At 43.4% G+C, this 19,068-nt stretch overlaps 1 protein-coding gene across 18 annotated transcripts in view; it reads left to right on the forward strand.

Moving 5' to 3' along the window:
* CACNA1D (calcium voltage-gated channel subunit alpha1 D) overlaps positions 1 to 19,068 on the forward strand; it is a 292,746-nt gene that overhangs the window by 156,320 nt on the left and 117,358 nt on the right. For 12 of the 18 annotated variants that reach the window (XM_032868323.1, XM_032868324.1, XM_032868309.1 and 9 more), the window contains exon 8: positions 3,483 to 3,586. In XM_032868323.1, the coding sequence (XP_032724214.1) occupies positions 3,483 to 3,586 (104 nt within the window). Of the gene's footprint in view, positions 1 to 2,831; positions 2,936 to 3,482; positions 3,587 to 19,068 lie in introns of all 18 variants that reach the window. The other 6 variants (XM_032868310.1, XM_032868314.1, XM_032868326.1 and 3 more) reach the window with 1 other exon arrangement.

The raw sequence follows: 19,068 nt of genomic DNA on the forward strand, positions 1-19,068 counted from the left end.
ACAGTTAGACTACATGATCCAATTCTTCAATTCAGAGGAAATTTTTTTAAAGGTAGGAAATTAAAATAGGGTTGGTTTTCGGAGAGAGCTACCACATGTAAATCACCCACGACCTTTTGCTTTAGCACCAAGCTCTTTCCTTAATGAACACACCTCTGGAGGGGCTGGCTGCCAGACTCCAACAGGAAGTTCTCATGGTCAAACTGACCACCTGTTTCATTCAAGACACCTGGGTAATTCCTCTCTTGTTGGCTGAGGGCATCCCTTTCTCTTATTCCTTCCTTAAGGGGAGCCACCACCAGTATACCAGGTTCCCAGTAGTGTTTTCACTACTTGGGGGGGGGGGGGGAAGCCTTAGGTAGGTCTTTAATTGGAGATAATATTGTGCATCTCAGCCTTTGAAATGAAGGGAAAAACATAAACTAAAAAGAATCTTGTTTTCTAGGCACCAGGCGACCCCATATGATGACTTTGATGTGAATCTTTTAAGAATGAATCTAAACTGAAATCCTTCAGCTCATACTGAGTTTTTCCTTGTTGATAAACCCATGCAGACAAAACCTCCTGCAGGGTCTCTATTGTCATTTGGGTATTTTGGGTAATAGCTTGCTAGTTCTGACTCGTCCTGTGTATATGGTAAGGTCTGAGAAATGCTAGCCTCTGAGAAGAGACGTGGGTTGAGAAGATTGAGTTTTGGAGAAAGACTGGCCCTTAGAGCTTAAGTTTTGTTTGTCTTCCCCCACCTTCTGGAGAGTTCGAGACCATCTTCCATGGCCTTCCCTCCAGCCCCCAGCTGTCATTGCAGTTGGTATTTCTGCTCCAAGTAAATGCAAATCTGTCCAACACCTACTCATAAGATGTTAAAAGCTTCTTTAATTTAAAAAAAAAAAAAAGTGCCCTCCTAAGTGTAACAGACCGCTGTTCCTAGAACATTCGCTGGAACAGCAAATGGAGATCTGACTTGAGGATTGGTAAAGCAGTAGGCCTGGCCGCTGACTAGCCCTCTTTCACCTCATCCCAGTCAGCTGACAGCTGGCACCAGCCCTCGCAGGGCGGGCCTCCAGCGCCTGAGCTGTACAAGAGGGAGGTCTCCTGATGAGAGTCCCTGGACTTTGCCCTTCCTTCCCTCACCCCATGAGCATACTCTCCCCTGTTGCCTGCACTGCTCCAACCCAGAGGAAACAGGCTCAGGGAGGTCTCCGTGGAAGGTCCGGACTCCAGGTGGGGCTCTGGCCACCATTCCAGGCAGCCTGGTTCTTCTCCTCCACATACGGCTTTTTAAATAAGTTTAGTGGTGTCGCTGCTTTGGAAGAATTACCCTCTGCCTTCCTGCCGAAATTAGTTTATCCAGCTGAATTAGATCAACAATTGCAGCCATGGCCCGGGTTCATTCATTACTCTAATTGCCAATGTGAGATGTGCAGACTGATAGGAGTTCTATTAAGCACATCAATTTTCATGTGGCCAAACAGGTGTTTCATAAGGGATTTAATGCCCTCTCCCTAGACTTCAGCAACAGATGTTAGGTCTTTTTTTTTTTTTTTTTTTTTTAATGTTCTCTTTTCCTGTTTGGCTTATGCATGAGGCAAACATAGTGAAATGCATGCACTTCGTTTTGCAAAGCTAAAGCTAAAATCAGGAGACAGGTAAAATGGGAGAAAATCACATGCTTCAAGGTCGAAGGGGCTTGCACCTGCAAGGCAAGAACCATGACTCTCGAAGACCACATACAGTTCTGTTGGGCAAGATTCTGGGTGCTCAGCAAAGTCAGGCCTGTAGTCTTTCATTCTGTCCCTAGAGTGGTCCTGAACACCTCCTTCCTGGGAGAAGTGTTTGCCTAATTTAACACAGACCTGTGCTGCTGGAAAGTTCCATCTCTAGCCATGAACCTTGAAGCACCTGTTTGCTCCTTCATGAGCGCTATTCATGACCCAATCTCCCTGGTGAGGGTCTGCCACGGAGGCCACCTCTGACTGGGATGCTCGAGATTGTTTCAGAAGTAGTGGCACAGGGTTTCTCCGGACCAGCCCTCTTTCACCTTGTCCTGGTCAGCTCACAGCTAAAGCCAGCTCTCCCAGGGTGGGTTGTCTAGGTCCAAGGTAGGTGTGGGGGATAAGCATGTCTTTTTCCTGGGTCCTTCCTTGGGTGCAGTTGGCAAAAATCTCATTCCCCAAAGCATCCTTGAGTATGTGTCAGCTAGTCGACTTCTGAACACTCTTCTCTTTGTGCTCATTGAGCCATGCATGCCCTCACTGATGGTAGATAATCTAGCTTTTAGGTGGGTTAGGTTTCTTTGGATAGGCTGGCTCCCAATAGAAATTTATTATTTTAGGGCTTTTTTCTTTTTTTAAGGAAAAGAATTTATAGAGTCAGGTGTTATAAGTTTGTCTCTCTAAGTAAGACTTTTCCACCATCACAAATTTTAAAAGCAGAAAGTTCTAACAACTTGGGTAGAGTAGGAAATACTTTCCAGCTAAGCACTAGCTTAGAAGAGGTGGACCAAGATCTGTTCTGAAAATCCATGATCCAAGACTGTTTCCAGCGAGAAAGAGCCAGATCCCAGCTGATTTCCATGCCTATGTCAAAGTCTGCTATTATTTGCTCTGAAAGCTTCGATGACTCTACCTGGGCGTGTGTGCATGTGTGTGTGTGTGTGCGTGTGTGTGTGTGTTGGGAATATATAGTGAATGTGCCTTGGCTACTGTTGTCTCTGATCCAAATCTAAGTAAATGTTTAATTCAGTGTATAGAATGCTGTCTCTAACGTGACCGTCTCTCTTTATTAGATCCTCTTTTTAACCCACTCCTATGAGACCATCTTATTTCTTGCAGATGAATGATGCTATGGGATTTGAATTGCCCTGGGTGTATTTTGTCAGTCTCGTCATCTTTGGGTCATTTTTCGTACTAAATCTTGTACTTGGTGTATTGAGCGGGTAAGCTACACCTCTTTCATCTTGAAAGCGGAGTCCTAAGGGCATTTGCCAAGACCACACAGGTTTTGCTAGGTGGGGGTGGCCGGGTGGGTGCCAGACACGTCCTGTGTCCCCTGAGATGCTTTCTCTCCTGCCGAGGCTTCCCGAACCGAGATGCTTCCTGGAACCTCACCAGCCTTGACTGAAAGAAGTCAGTTTGGTTATTGACTAGAAATTAATCAGCGCTGTTGCTTGGGATTTAAATAGATTTCATTGCTTGCCCTTTTTGTCTGTCCTAAAATGAGATACATTTATTATTGCTTTATTGGTCTAGATCCCAATATGCAGATTAATTGGTACTAAACAGTAGCTAAAGGAGCTGGTCCTGGCCGACTTCAGCAGCAGCACTTGTCCTTACCCGACGACAAAAATGAAAGGTCCTGGGTGGGGTCCCTGTCCTCAGAGCATTAGTGTTCCCTCAAAGCCCTGAGTGGTCTGGCAGCTGCCCCTGGGACTCCGCTCTTTAGTAAATAGATAACTGATAACTGATCTCCTTACATTTTTACAGGTAAATGATGCGATAGGATGGGAATGGCCATGGGTGTATTTTGTTAGTCTGATCATCCTTGGCTCATTTTTCGTCCTTAACCTGGTTCTTGGTGTCCTTAGTGGGTAAGCAGTCAGATGTGTGTTGCACAGTCTGTTGCTGCCTCGTGTGGGGCAGCTCTGCGCGTCCCCCAGCTGCTCCCTGCGGCTTCTCTGCATGCATGTGGACTCTGACGTCTCTTCTGTGTGTTGCTTTTGGATTGAACTGTGATTCTCTCTGCCTGTACCTTGTCTGTGAGACTCTGTGTTTCTGATGCTTGCCACATGTTATTAATCTCATGAAAGCGTGTCCCTGCAGCAGGGCTCATGTGCAGAAGCCCGTGTACAGAAGCGGATTGCAAGGGACTGAAAGGAGTCCCAGCTTTGGTGACCCCCCCCCCCACCCAGGAAAGGGCCTTATGTCTTTTGTGCCTGTGTTCCCATTAGTATATAACCTGGCCTTTTTGAGTTACCCACAGCCTATCACGAATATATCCAGGGCGTTTAAGATGTTCTTGAGAAGGAGGAATGAACCTCGATTACCGCATAAGTCCTGAACAATTTCAGAATCTTACATCCTTCACGTCATTTATTTGCTTGGTTTTTTGCTGCTGTCACTGTGTGAATTGTCCCTCTAATTCATGATTAGTCTTTGCTTGTGGAATCCCTAATGCAGAGGAATGAGCAGCTTCTGTATACACACTTCCTGTAGCCTTAGGGTCCTCCTCATTCAGTCACCATATTTGAAATGTCAGTGGGCTGCCTCTACTCCTTGGATGACCTCGTCCCTCCACCCACCCACCCATAGAGAGGATTCTCCATGGAGAGTGGAGGCTGACTCAGGAAGGGGTTCCTGGTGTTTCTGGGCTCTGCCTGGCCTGTGTCTAGGGATGCCGTCCCAAGCCCCTGGGGTAGCTCTGTATCCTCACCTTCCACAGACACCCAGAAAGAGGAGCACCCTGAGGAGGAAGAAGGGGCTGTCTGGGCTCTCCCAGAAGCTGCTCCGGAACTTAACCAGTGTTGGAAAGCAGGGGCCCCACCTGGGGGCCCGGGGGTGCCCATCTCCCCAGAGGAGCCTTTGTCACGTACCGGGCTCACACTTCCTCAGGAAGTACTGGTGGGACCCTTGATTGCGCGTGATCGAATTCTCACCGGCTTTATCTTCCTTTTTCCAAGTTTGTGTCTCAGGGTGGGGCAGGCGGCTGCCTTCACAGAATGCCGAGTCGGCAAGGCGCCCTGTATCGCACTTGACCAAACAGGGTCTTCTCCAGAGCAGAGAGCACAGCAACTTGTCCACTCTCTAAACTGCCCTGCCTGTCTTCAGGTGGTAATGTATTTGCAGTTCTCCTTGACCGAATGTGGTCCATTTCACACCAAGGACTGTGTGTCTCAGGAAGCCCCTCCCTAGAGCCCAGGCCCCCAGGAAAGGGGTGGGGCCGGGCTGAGGGTGTGACCGCATCCCCCCCCCGCCCCCCCCCCCCCCACCACCAAGCCCCTACCCACAGAGGACAGACTCTGCAAGGCCCCGGGTAAAAGTCTTGGCACTTGGAAGGTGCTTTCAGGCCCATGAAGCTCTATGGCCGTAGGGTAGTGTCGGGCTGGTACGGGTGGACTTTATCCCTGGGGAAACAGCCTAGTGCCTCTTTTGCCTCAGGAACGGCCCGCACGAGGTTAACAGCAATGCTGGCGTGCATTCCTTGGCGCCCCGTGTCTCCTAAGTTCCACCAAACTGACTGAGGCCATGGAAACTGCTAATTTTAACAGTGCCAGTGACATGCCTTATCTCCAAGCTTCCCAGAGCAGGAGCCACCGCCTGGGCATATGATGAAGCAGCTGGAGACAGGGGGAAGGAAAAGGTGGGCGGACGGGCTCCTTATCAGAATGGCTGGCATTAAATGTTGGCCCCCATGGAGCCTGACAACAGGAACACCCTTGTGGGACAACCAGTTTACTGGGATCTGTTTTAGGGACAGTAATAAGTAATTTTAAAATCTTTTGGTATCAGAACAAAAGTAGATCTGTTCTGAGGGAGACGGCAATGGCGTGGCCGGCGCCGGGCCAGAGAACAGAGGTGCCGGGGTGTCTCAGCCACTGACGGGGCGCTGGGCTCAGGCTCTCATTACCGAATGGGGAGAAGGTTGTGAAGCACATCAGGAGCTTGCTCTCGCCTTCCTGGACAACCCCCTGCCCCTCCACCCCGCTCCTCCCCCTTGACTGGCCCCCAAAGCAACAAAAAAAATCAAAACAAGCACTTCCTCGTTGCGTTTTAAAATTTTTGCTTTAGTCGTAGAGTCTTCACAATTTTTGTAGGGAACACAGGAGGGAGGTAGATGTTAAAAGGACAACAGCTTGTGTCGCGTGGCCCCTGAGGGGCACCAGACCAGCACATACGTAATCCTTAAAGCGCTGAACTAAAAGCCTCCCATTTTAGAAATTTGGAACTATCACCTTCTGTTGAAGATTCATTCAGTGATGCTTCTGTGTCTTTAAGTCTGTTAACCCATTGGAAATATGTGTTTCTGCCCTTGGGGGTGTGTGTGTGTGTGTGTGTGTGTGTGTGTGTGTGTGGTCATGCCATCCTATTGTATTGGTGACCTGGTTTTAACCTGCACACTTGGTTTTGTGTTGGTACGTGTTGAAAGCATTCTAAGACGGATGCTTTGGAAAAATCTTTGGTTTTACAACAGATGGCTTTTCTCAAGGTGAGTATGAAGTTTATAAAGTGTGCACCCTGTGTAACCAAGCATGAACACAGATGAAGACTTTTGTCTCTGACGAGAGCGTTCTTTGGGGAGGGGGAGCTGAGAAGGTCTGCAGCTTGGGCTGCAATTCCACATTGTCATTGAAGAGATGGTCCCCTCATGCCCAGAGATTGGAAAGAATGTCTCATTTACGTTTGTAAGTCAGGCAGATTTGTCTCTTCTCATGCTGGGGGTTTTTTGTTTTCTGGTTTTTTTTTTGTTTGTGTGTGTGTGGTTTTTGGTTTTGTTTTGTTTTTAGAAGCTTGATTTTTTTTTTCCTATTTTTAAAATTGTTCATTTAATGCCTTGTCCCTTTTGAGGTTTTTGCCAGTAAATAGAATAAGAGAATTCACTGGTGTCCCAGTGCTTGGTTTCTTTAGAATCACTGCCATCTTCCCAGGGGGGAAATGGTGGTCCTGGGCAGTGGGCTCACTTCTTCACCTGCAGGACCCGCCAGATGCCAGGCATACCTGTGGTAAGGCCCCCAAGGTGTGGTTCAGACCCCCAAGAAGAGACTGGTAGAGGTGAAGGTCTGAGTTTTGGTCCTCCCAGTGTCACTCACCAACTCTGGGTCTTCACTTTGTAGCCCTGAGCTTTGGTCTCCTGGTGCCTCAAGGAGCGATGGCCCTGCTGTGCAGCCCTCCCCATTTGGGGAGCTGGCTTTATCTCAGCTAATGAACGTAGAAGTAAAGAAGTAAAGGATTATACTCAGTGAATGCATCTTCATCCTAAATCCACAGACCTCCTCCCTGTCCCCTCTCTGGGTGAAGTGGGGACGGACACAGGGGCTCTTTGGAAATCAAAGTGTGCCATTTTCTGGATTTCCCAGGAAGTGACCACAGGAACCGAGCTTTGTTTACACATGAGTCCTGTACTTTGTGCCCCCAAGAGGAGGCCGTGGAAGTTTGTTGTCAGCCACAAAGCATCTTGCAGCTCTAAATTGTGACTCTTGTCCACCCTCTAAACTAAATCATTCTGACGGTGATTTTTTGCACAATGTAGGGGAAAGGCCTTTCTGTAGTGTTGTGGTTAATCATACCAGGTTTAGAGTTGGAGAGCCAAGACGTGATTCTGCTTGAGCCTCAGTTTCTTCATCTATGCAATGGAGCTGATCACACCCACTGCGTGGGTTGCATGAGGATTCGGTGCACGTGAGGAGAGCGTGCTTCCTCTTTGGCACTTTGGTGGCTTGCGTGAGAGAAGAGAAAACGTGATTTGATGCAAGAAAAAAATCAAATCATCTCAGTCCTTTTAAACTAATAATAATGGGCCAAGATCGGCCTACATTAGTGGAAAGTCAAAGTTATATAATATTTTTAAATGTTTTGTTGCGTCCACACGTGTATATATAATAACATAAGCCAATGATTACTGAAGGATATTGTTACATAAACCACCTCCTGGGTCTGCTTTAAAGGATAGATTAGAATCATTTGTAACTTGCCTATGAATTCGGAGCTTTGGTTTTGCCAGCATCTTAGGGAAAATATTTGAAACACTTTCTTAAGCCGGCTTTGCATGTTAGAAGAGAAGTGTTTCTTTGAAAAGCAGATTTTGTGACCTAAGACTGAATGTGAACCCAGCCCAAGTCTCTCGGTTCAAAGTCCTTCATCTCTAAATGGTGTTCTTTGTGTCCCAATGAGTGCCAATTTACCAGATCACAGCTATCTTTTTAAATCGTTGTTCCAATCGTGTGTTACTGAAGGCCCGTTTATCTTAACGTCAGAAGTTTTGAAGGAACATGGAGGAGGTGAGGCATTATTGAAAAGAAAAGGCCATTTTCAAACCAGGGAATGATTCTGAGTTTCACCGTTGGGGTCTTTCTATACCCCCTGCTCTAGTTGCACCAAATCCCAGGGCCTCGTGAAGACTCAGGCACGGCTCTTTGACCAGGCAGCTGTGGGCACGGAGGGAGTGGGGAGGGAGGATAGTGTAGCCATGGGACTCTGGACTGCGTGATTTTGGGATTTTCCAGAGCAGGATCTGGTTTGGGGCCTCATCGTTTGCACCCTGGTCCATTTAAATCCCCACCATCCTGAGCCACGGGAGGTCAGAGATGGCCTCTGACTTCTTCTCCTTGAATACTGACTCAGGAGGCAAAACATAGCAGGTAGATGGTCATTGTATATCACTTGTGAATGTTTTCTAAGTGGAGACATAACCTCTGGGAAGAGGCATTCTTATAAATTATTCATGACTGGAATTAGCTTTTGCTCTCATTCAACACTTTACCGGCATCTGCTGATTGAAAACGAACACCAGAATTTCCTCGTATACATAAGTGCTCTGACATAGCTGCGTCTTAGAAGAGTCGTTGAATTGCTTACAGCATTTGAAAATGGGTGTTGTTAGGCGATGGGATAGTCAGGCTGCCCATGGGATTGGGTGTCGCTATATTACGGAATGAAGTTGTATTGATTCATGACTTAATTCTGTATCCTGACCAGCAGACTGGGAAACCACATCTAGGTCTAGTCTAAAAACGACAAAGAGAGTACAGGGTTCTTAGTAGATCTTATCACTCAAAAAAAAAAAAAAAAAAAATCTGTATGTAATTTGTGATGATCATGCTACCAGAATTCCAGACAAAGATTCGTTTAATGATCAATGGCAGCAAAATGTATTTTCTCCCATCTAGCTGGGTTTGTCTTTGATCTGAGTAGGCTAATGTGTGAAAGATCTGTCCACACAGTTGGAGGTCTCTCTTGCATTTGGAAGTCATGCTGTGAGTGAGGTTGAAGGTCAAGGGAAAGTACCATGGGCCCTTTAATGCCTTCACCTGGTTTGGCTTGGGTAGAACAAGGCATTGAGCCCTGCCCGCCATTACACATGGAAGAATGCTGTCTTTCCTCTTTCTCAGGAAGAACCAGGCTAAACGGTTATCTATACTTTCAAACCCTGAACTTTCTTGTTGCAGAGTTAAAAGGCTATTGGGGGGGTAGCTGGCAGTTGGATCCTGGTGCTATTGGTACCGAGGTACCTGAGGGACCTGGGATGCTAGCCACACCTGACATTAACAAGTGAGTGGTAACTTCCCTGCCGCTGGCTCACAGCTACTGTTTCCATAGAAATGGCTGTGGGGATCCGTGGAAGCAGAGGTAAGTGAAAGTTTTCGCTGATCCTTGTTTCCATCAAGCTGACATCTGTTTCCGTGGCAACAGCAATGGCCAGCAGCCAGCCAGGCACTAGCAGCACATTCAGGAGAGCCCTCTCACTTGTCAGCTGTGGCCATCATCTGTTCCTGACCGGGTTCCTTTTTAATAATGCAGAGCAAAGACCTCAGAGGACCAGGAGGCACCTCTGGCCATATGTGCCCTCCTGGGCGCCCGTTCTGCTGATGGAGAGCTCTGTACTAAGCAGCGGCTCCACTGGCAGGCAGCTTTCCCTCCTCTGCCCTCTGGCGTGTTGATGGGCAGTTAGGAGAGGGGGAGAAGTAGTGCCGGTGTCGGCGTTGTGTACAGCGGGTTGTTGAGTCTGTTGATCCCAAGTCCTGGGGGAAGGAAGAGGATTCACTACAGCACTTCCATCCACAGACCCAACTCTTCATAAAGCTGCTGGTAATTTAATGGTCAAAATTAAAGCCATAATTTTCCCGTGTTCCCTATGCGATCAGTGGCCTTAACTGTTGCTGTCACTTTTACAACGGAAAGAATGTTTATGAATTCAATAATTTGCCTTCTTGTGAGAAACATACTGATGATTGCTCCTAAGATGCTACTGTCAACCTTATGTCAGTCTTTTTTTTTTTTTTTCCCCCTTCTGTGAGATGTTCTTTTGCAGGCTGGTAGACTTGCTGCCAGAGATCATCAAATATTGGTCTAGCCAGGCAGCTCTACCTGCAAAGACCAGGATGTCCGTAGTACAGGGAGCTTATCTTTACTCAAGTCTGGCAGTTGCTCCTTTCTTGGAGTTTCATGTTAATATTTAGCTGATGCATGCACCCCAGCCCCAAATAGCCTCCTCCCGTATGAGACGGCTCTCCCATGCCCCGAGGTGGAGGGGAGCGGCGTGTTGCTCTGATATCGTAGGATGGAGAGCATGTGCATAGAGGCACGGAGTGAGGTGTTGAGCAGTGTCTGGTTCTAAACCCTGACAGATACCATCAAAACGTCTTCCCTCTGAAGCAAAACAAAACTCTGATATTCAGAGCTGTATCTGTGAGGATCAAATGAAGACACGGAGCCACCACGTTATGAGAATTTAGACTGGCTGTCTAGAAGCCCCGAAAAATTGTGGATTTCCTGTGTCTAGAGGGCTTTCTGAGTGACTGTCTTCCTCCACAGTTTGGACAAAGGCAATATGCCTGGAGGCATTATTGGGGGCTGACCATGTATCTGCTGGTTGGCTTCAATATAATGGGCTAATGAGAAGTAGGAAATCTTGCTAGGTACTTCCCCCCCCCCCCCACCTTTTACTTAGACTTCTTAAGAAAAAAAGTGATGTCATCATTTCATGAATATTTTTTAAGTGCTTACACAATAATAGATGTGTTTGCCAAACACCTTACTAGACACTGGGTTTCTAATAATGAGACGAAGTAGAGTTTTTATCTATATGAAGCTTTTATCTAATGGGGAAGACCGAGATTATAATGATAACTTCTATAAATTCTTTGAAAGAAAGGTATGGAGTGCTGTGAGAGTGTTTAAACGGCACAGCTGATTTCCAGGGGCTGAGGAGAAGCCTCCTGGAAGAAGAATGAACAAACAGCCATCATATCCAGGCAAGATGGGGGAGGAGGCTGGGGGAAGGTATTCCAGTCAAAGGAAAACTCCTCAAAGGCCTTGCCATAGGAGGGAGCAGATGTTGGAATAACTGAGCAAAGCCAGGGGGACAGGCACCCCAGGACCAGGGAAAGGAGGGTGGAGAGAAGAGACTGATCAGCAAAACCCAGATCAAGAAAGGTCATCCTCGATCACATGACAGTCCTTAGCTAAAGGGTAAACCTACTGATGAGTTTGAAGCAGGAAGTTTGTGATTTATATTTGTGTTTTAGAAGAATGATTCTATGTTATGCTGTCTTCAGCTTACCTTAAGGTAACAACAACAACAACAAAATAAGATGACTTTGTGAATGGATAGAAGGTGGATGGAGAGGTGATAAAGAAAATCTAGAAAATGTTAATTGCAGATTTAGGTGGTAGGTGTACGGGTGTCGACTGCATAATTCTTTGTACTTCTGTGAATGTTTAATATTTTCTTAACAAAATGGAAAAATTCACGTATAAAAATCACTCTGGCTGCTGCAGTATGCATGGACTGGGTTGTTAGAAGACTGGATATGGGGAGGTCAAATCAGACTGTTTTATAATTCACTTCTAGCCACAACGCAGTAACAGTTCCAGAGTGGACCTTTTACCGTAAACGGCTATAAAGCTGGCCAAAGCCTCTGAAGCAGGTTTTTTTCCCCCCGAGGACAATGGAAATAGGAGGTATGGGATTGGGATCCCTAAGAGAAGGGAAACGCATCAAGTAAGCCCCCATAATTGCCCTGGTTTTCTGCCTGAGGACACTCGTGGGATTAAGGCACAGGGAGGAGGAGCCCAGCAGAGGACAGCAGACTATTTGCTGAAGAGGCAAAGAGCAGACAGTGGGCTGCTGAGACAGCTGGAATTTTCAGGGCAGGGTACTGAAGAGGGATGTGCAGAGGAGTGGCTCTGGAAATACAGGGATTCTCTTAAATCTTTGACTATAAGCTGCTGTGTGCCAGATGAGACTATCATGGCAAGGTGGAGAACAGTAGAACACTAGAACACTAGAAAGCTGTGAGCTGCTGGAAACCTCACCGTGCTGGGAAACGGGGTGTTCTGATCAGCTGGAGCGGACTGACCTTGAGGCATACTTTGGATGTTCAGTTGAGACTTCAGAAAAGCCAGGCCTTGGGGGTGGGGCTCCTTTCGCTTCTGTAAGAAGAGCTACTGTTAGACCTGCCCTAACAAAGCTTAAAAACAAGTTTCAAAAGGCTCGTGTTAAGTGGCCGATTAATTCCATACCTGCCAGAACAAAAGTCAACACCCGTTACGGAAGACACCTGACTCCAGATGTTCTCCCCAGTGTTTCTCCACATCATTAAGAGTCACAGGACAGGAAAAGAAGCAAGAAAACATGATTCATAGTCACAGGGAAGAAGTCAGTAGAAACAAATGGAGAGATGACAAAAGTGTTGCAATTAGAAACCAAAGACTTTGAAATTGCTACTATAAACCTCCTTCAAGAACTGAAGGAAAGGATGGCTATATTAAAGGAACAGATGGCAAAGCTCAGTGAAGAAATAGAAGTAATACTATATCTGGAATCAACAAATAGAACACTGGGAGGAAAGGAGAAAAGGTCAGTGAAGAGACTTAATGATCTCCAGGACAGTATTAATCGGATAACTGTGAAATTGAAGTTCCAGAAGTAGAAGAGATTGAAGAAGAAATAATTTCTAAAGAAATAATTTTGCCTCAAATGTTGTAAATTTTTTTTGAAAAACTGTGAATTCAAAGTCCAGGATGCTTAACAAATCCCAGGCAGTATAAGCACAAGGAGAAACACATATAGACCCATCAAAGGCAAATTGCCGAAAATAAAAACTACAATATTTTAGAAGAAACCAGAGAGGAAAAGGCAATTATGTCCTGGGAGAAACTAAGATTATACAGTGACTTATTCTCAGATATGATGTCAGCTGTAGAACAGTGGAATGGCATCTTTCAAGGGCTGAAAGAAAAAAAAATTCTGTATTCAGTTACATGTTGCTCAAAAAGTTCAGATGAATTAAAGAAATTTGCAGGGAGGATTGGTCACCAGCAAATCTGCACTATAGGAAGTGTTAAAGGAAATTCTTCAGGCTAAAGAAAATAATACCAGATTTTAAAAATATACATTAATAAGGAATGCCAAAAATGGTAAAAACCAGTAGGGAATTTTCCTCATTTCTGAATTTCTTTAAAAGATGATGAAAATGAAAGTAATAACCACATTGTAGGGACAACAGTATGTTAAAAAAAAAAAAAAAACAACCCATATGACAACAATAGCACGAAAGATAGAATTAAATGGAATTTTACTATTGTAATGTTCTTACATTATATATGAAATAATATGAATTCATGGTAGTAAATTCAGGATTTATTGAATTTACTGTAGTAAATTCAGGATGACTATGTAAATCTTTAGAGCGGTGGCTTAAAAAGTAAAGTATTACCTTAAAAGCCAGAAGAAGAGGTAAAATGGAATGCTAAATAGTAATTATACTCAGTTATCCAAAATAATACAGGAAAGAAACAAAGAACATGTGGGATGAACCAAAAACCAATAACAGTTGATAGGGGGAAGGGGGTTGGGTGGGGTTATGGACATTGGGGAGGGTATGTGCTATGGTGAGTGCTGTGAAGTGTGTAAAACTGGCGATTCACAGACTTGTACCCCTGGGGATAAAAATATATGTTTATAAAAAATAAAATTAAAAAATAAAACAACCAATAACAAGATGGTAGACATAAATCCAGCTACATCAGTAAGTACATTAAATGCAAGTTGACATAATTTAATTAAAAGACATGTCAGCTGCATATAAAAATATAAGAGGCTATAAGTTTAAAGATTAAAAGCAAAAAAATGGGGTAACTATATTAATACCACACAAAAGGAATTTCAATACAAGCAAACATCTCATAAAGGGATCAGTTCATCGAGAAGATATGAGGATTCTAAATGTCTTTAAAATACATGAAGAGGGGCACCTGGGTGGCTCAGTCGTTAAGCGTCTGCCTTCAGCTCAGGTCATGATCCCAGGGTCCCGGGATCGAGCCCCATATCGGGCTCCCTGCTCAGCTGGAAGCCTGCTTCTCCCTCTCTCACTTCCCCTACTTGTGTTCCCTCTCTCGCTGTGTCTCTTTCTCTGATAAATAAATAAAATCTTTAAAAAAAAATACATGAAGAAATAAACTTTAATGTGCATGAAGGGAGTACTGTAAAGTAAAAAGTACATGGGGAAACTGAGAAATCCACATAGATGAAAGTTCTTATTATCCCCTTTCAATAATTGATAAGAACGAGGAGAAGAAAAACACTAAGTATAGGTAATACCCAAGCACTATCAGCCAAATTGAGCTAATTGATAATTATAGAACACTATATCCAGTAACTGCAGAATACACATTCTGTTCCAAAGTACATGAAACATTAACTGAGGTAGATCATATATGGGCATCAAAAGTCTCATTCAATTTAACAAGATTGAAATCTCAGAAGTATGTTTTTTCTAACAGCAATAAATGTGAAGTAGAAGTCGATCACAATAAAATGTCTAGACAGTTCTCCAAATATTTGGAAATTAGATGACATCTCTAACTTACAATTCAAGGAGAAATATTAGAGTAAATGTGATAAAATATTTTAATCTGGAAAATGAAAATGCAACATCTCAGAATTCGCATTATCCGTCTAAAGGAGTGCTGAGAGGGAAAGAGGAAAGGTTTAAATTCAATAGTCAACATTATAGTTTAAGCATCTAGAAAAAGAAAGGCAAAAATTTGTCCAGGTAAGTGGAAAATAAGAAAGGAAGCCAATGAAATAGGAACACAAATAACAGGTAAAGTTAACAAAGACAAAAGTGGGCTCTTTGAAAAGCTTACTCAGATCTGTAGCACGATGAATCAAAATAGAAAAAAGCAAATTTTAAATTATTAGTAATGAAAGAGGGACATCACCACAGACATTAAAACAATAGCAAGAGAATAGGGTAAAACATTTTATGAGAATAAATTCAGTAACTTAGGAGAAATTGGCAAATTTCTTGAAAAACACAGCTTACTGGAATGGACTCAAATAAAAAATGAAGGAGCCCCTTTATTTGCTTTTTAAGTAGAATTCAAAATCACAAACTGTCTTTCAAAGAGAACTAGAGGCCTCGATGATGTCAAAGGTGAATTATGTCAAACAATTGAGAATGTCATTCCTAAAAAAAAAAAAAAAAAAAAAAACCTTTGGCAGATAATTGAGAGTGAACATTTTCCATGTCCTTTTATGAGGCCAGAATAACCTGAATATGAAACCAAACAGACGTTATAACATCTTTCATTAATATGATGTAAAAATTTTCAAATATTAGCAAATCTAATCAAGCAAGATGAAAGGAGCAATACTTCAAGAACAAATGGGGTTTATACCAAAAATACAAGGTCGATTCACCACTGGAAACTCAAACAATATAATTTACCATATTAACCAAATGAAGGAGAAAAATCCTATGATAATCTCCATAAATACAGAAAATGCTACTGATCGTGTTCTGTAACCATGCTAAAAACTCAGCAAACTAGGAATACGTGGGAACTTCCTCAGCCTGAAAAATGATGTTGTCTACAAAAAAACAAAAACCTCACAAGATTGTACCTAATACCACCCCTAATGGTGAAAGACTGAAACGCTTTTTTCCCCTAAGCTTAGAAATAAGGTAATCCTTCCTCTCTCACCCCTTTTTTCAACATTATACTACAAGCACTAGCTAGTGCATTGAAACAAGAAAAAGAAAAAGCAGAATGATTAGAAAGCGAAACCTATTTCTATTTACAAAGTGACCAAAGACCTGTTAGAAATGAGAAATGAACATAGCAAGGTCACAGAATATAGGATCAATTTATAAAAATTAATTTTATTCCTGTATACAAGCTGCACGTGTGTGGCAAATGAACTTTGAGGAAGCATAAAAGCATCAACAAATTAGGATACTTGGGCATAAAGATGAGGAACGATATGGAAGATCTCTATGCTGAAGAGCATAAAACACGGATTAGTCAAATCAGAGATGGTCTAAAATAAATGAAGATGTCCCACAATCACGGGTTGGAAGACATGATATTGTGAACATGTCCATTTCCCTCAAATTTTTTACACATCCAGTGCTGTCCCATTTATAAATCTTAATAGCTTTTTTTTAAAAAAGACATTGACAAGCTGATTCTAAAATTCACATATAATTACTGATTGTCACATAACCAAATAATAACCAAAATAATCTTGATGATGGACAAAGTTGAAGGGCTTACACTACCTGGTTTCAAGACTTACTCTAATGCAAAGTAAATTTAGTGTCAGCCTGGCAAAAAGATATATAGAATACTTGAGTGGAATAGAAAATCCAGAAATATATATATGGTCAATTTTTTTTTAACAAGGTGCTAAGTAATCCGATGGAGAAAAAAAAACTTTTTAGTAAAATACAATGAATGAATTAATGGACCTTGACTGTTAGCTCACACTGGACACAAATGCTGACTTGAAATGGACCATCAAAAAGGAAAAAATTACATTTCTAGATGATTTTGCCCTTCATAAATAGGAAATGGAGAGGGAAACCACATCCTAGGGGAAATCTTTCCTCTGTCTATAGATAGTTCTCTGACAGAATTGTAGCTATAATATACAAAGAACTCTTAACAACTAAGAAGATAACCCAATTAAAAATTAACAGGAGACTCGGACAGATACTATATAAAAGAATACATAAAAACAGGCAATGTGCATGTAAAGATGATCAAAATTCTCAGTCACCAGGAAAATGCAAGTTAAAACACCAATGAGAGACCCGTAACAGAGTAGAACAGCTAAAATTAAGATGAACAATACCAAGCGTTAGCAAGAATACAGAACGATTTATGCACTCATACATTGCTCATAGAAGCTTAAAATGGCTTAACCACTTTGGCAAAATTTGTCAGTTTCTCATAAAGTTAAACAAAAACCATACTGGCCCAGCAGTCCCATCCCTGTGGGTAATGACCCAAAAGAAATGAAAACCTATGTCCACCATGACTTGTCTATGAACATTCAAAGAGCTTTGTTCTAGTGGCTCCAACCTGGAAAAGCCCCAATGTTTGTCAACAGGAAAATAAATAGTGATGGAATCAGAAATTGGCATACTATCCATCAGGACAAAGAAATGGAAACACGAATGCATTGTTATTGAAGAAGCTCAAAAGCGTTTTGCTGAGGGAAGAGAGCCAGGTACAAAAGAGAGTATATGCTGTGAGTCTGAAATTCTAGAACAAGTAAAACTAATCCATAATATAGAACTTAGATCGCTGATTTTTTCAGGTAGGAGAGGGGCACTTGGCTGGGAAAGGAAATGAGATACTTGGGCTGTGGCGTATGTGTTCTGTTTATCTTGATGGGGCTATCGTCAGTGATGAGTGTCAATGTTCGTTAAACCACAAACTTGAAACACATGCATTTTTATTCATAACTTGAATTTTTTATAAAAGTGATCATAAAATACCATCAACGTGGAATTAAGAGAGACGTTGCTTCTAGTGAGGATGTAGTAGCAGATGCCAGATTTACCCTCCTACCTGAAGCAACAAAACCGAAACCAGACTATGTATGTGAACACCGGACACCAGGTGATGAAGGACAGGGACCAATCCTTGAGAACCAGGAAGTAAGCTGCACGAGGACCGTGACTGCCCCCGCTCCCTGGCTTGAGAGAGTTCTGGGGCCACCATAGCACAGGAGGGAAGGACCCTGGTGGAGCCCTGTGACCTCCTGAAGTCGAGAAGCTAAGTATCTGCAGAAACCAAGGTGGCCAGAGTATGCAGGAGAGCGTGTAAGAGAGGAGAGAATGGCCTAGAAGGAGCTCTGCAGAGACCAGCAGAGGGTCCCCTGCAAGGTGTGGCAGAGTTTACTATTTATCTCTTGTTGGTAGGAAACTACCCGAGGCTGAAGAAAGAGCACTGGAATGGATCACGGAGGGTGAGGTTCCATGCTCACACAGGGCAAGGCACATGGCCTGCTCCCACCAGCCACCCTGGAGAAGCTCCTCCTTCCTAGGACGTTGGGTAAAGTGCTCAAAGGACTCGCCCAGTTACTGAGGAATAACTAGGCCTCCATGAGAAAGTGCTCCAGACTGATCCAACAAAACTGAAGCGAGACACACAGGACCAGTGTGATCCAAAAAACTGGATCCCAGAACAAAGCACTAGAATATTTTTAGGAATACAGAATATCAAACACCCACCAAGAGGGAACTTACCATGTCTGGCATTCAATTAAAGGTGACCAGGCAGAAAAACATGACCCCTAATAAGATTTGATCAATCAATTGAAACCAACCCAGAATTCACACAGATGCTAGAATTAGCAAAAAGAACATAAAAACATCATAACTGTAGTCCATATGTTCACAATGTTAAACAGAGGCGTGCAAGGTACCAAAAAATACAGCTTAAAAAATCAAGATCCCAAGAATCTAATGAAAGACGTACACGACCTCTTCTCCACACAATTTTGTTGAAGGAAATTAAAGAAGACCTCAGGAAATAGAGGGATCGATGATCATGGATTGAAAAGCTCAATTTATTAAGATACCAAAGGACAGTATTAAGGGAAGGTGCTTTCTTTTGTAAAGACAGGGAAGGAAGAGAGGGTGGGGCGATGTAAATTTGGTTTGTTGGTGGGAAGCTGGGAATATTCTTGCCTAATTCTTAGTTTCTCTGAAGCAGAAGGCAAGCCTAACTGCTGAGGGGAAGGGGGTAGTTAGCTAGCTGGCGGAGTTGTACATCTGAAGAGCATGGAGAAGGCTCGGGTGAGTCACTGAGAAGGCTCAGATGAGCTGGGAGGAAGTGATGTGTTGTGCTGAGATCTTACTTGAAGCTGGCGATGAGGGACTTGCACTGATGTCAGCCTGTCCCAACCATCCCTTCCCCAGGGATGGAAGAGCATTTAGGTTACCGGCAAGAACTTTGCCCAATAGATCACTGACGTATTGTGAAATCTAAGTTCAATTAGGAGGAAAGAAGAGACTTAACAGACTGGGAGAAAATGGGTCCAATGGGTCGGGCATTT

This window comes from Lontra canadensis, unplaced genomic scaffold (assembly GCF_010015895.1).
Source record: "Lontra canadensis isolate GAN:19392208 unplaced genomic scaffold, GSC_riverotter_1.0 scaffold35, whole genome shotgun sequence".
In the NCBI taxonomy this organism is placed as follows: Eukaryota; Metazoa; Chordata; class Mammalia; order Carnivora; family Mustelidae; genus Lontra; species Lontra canadensis.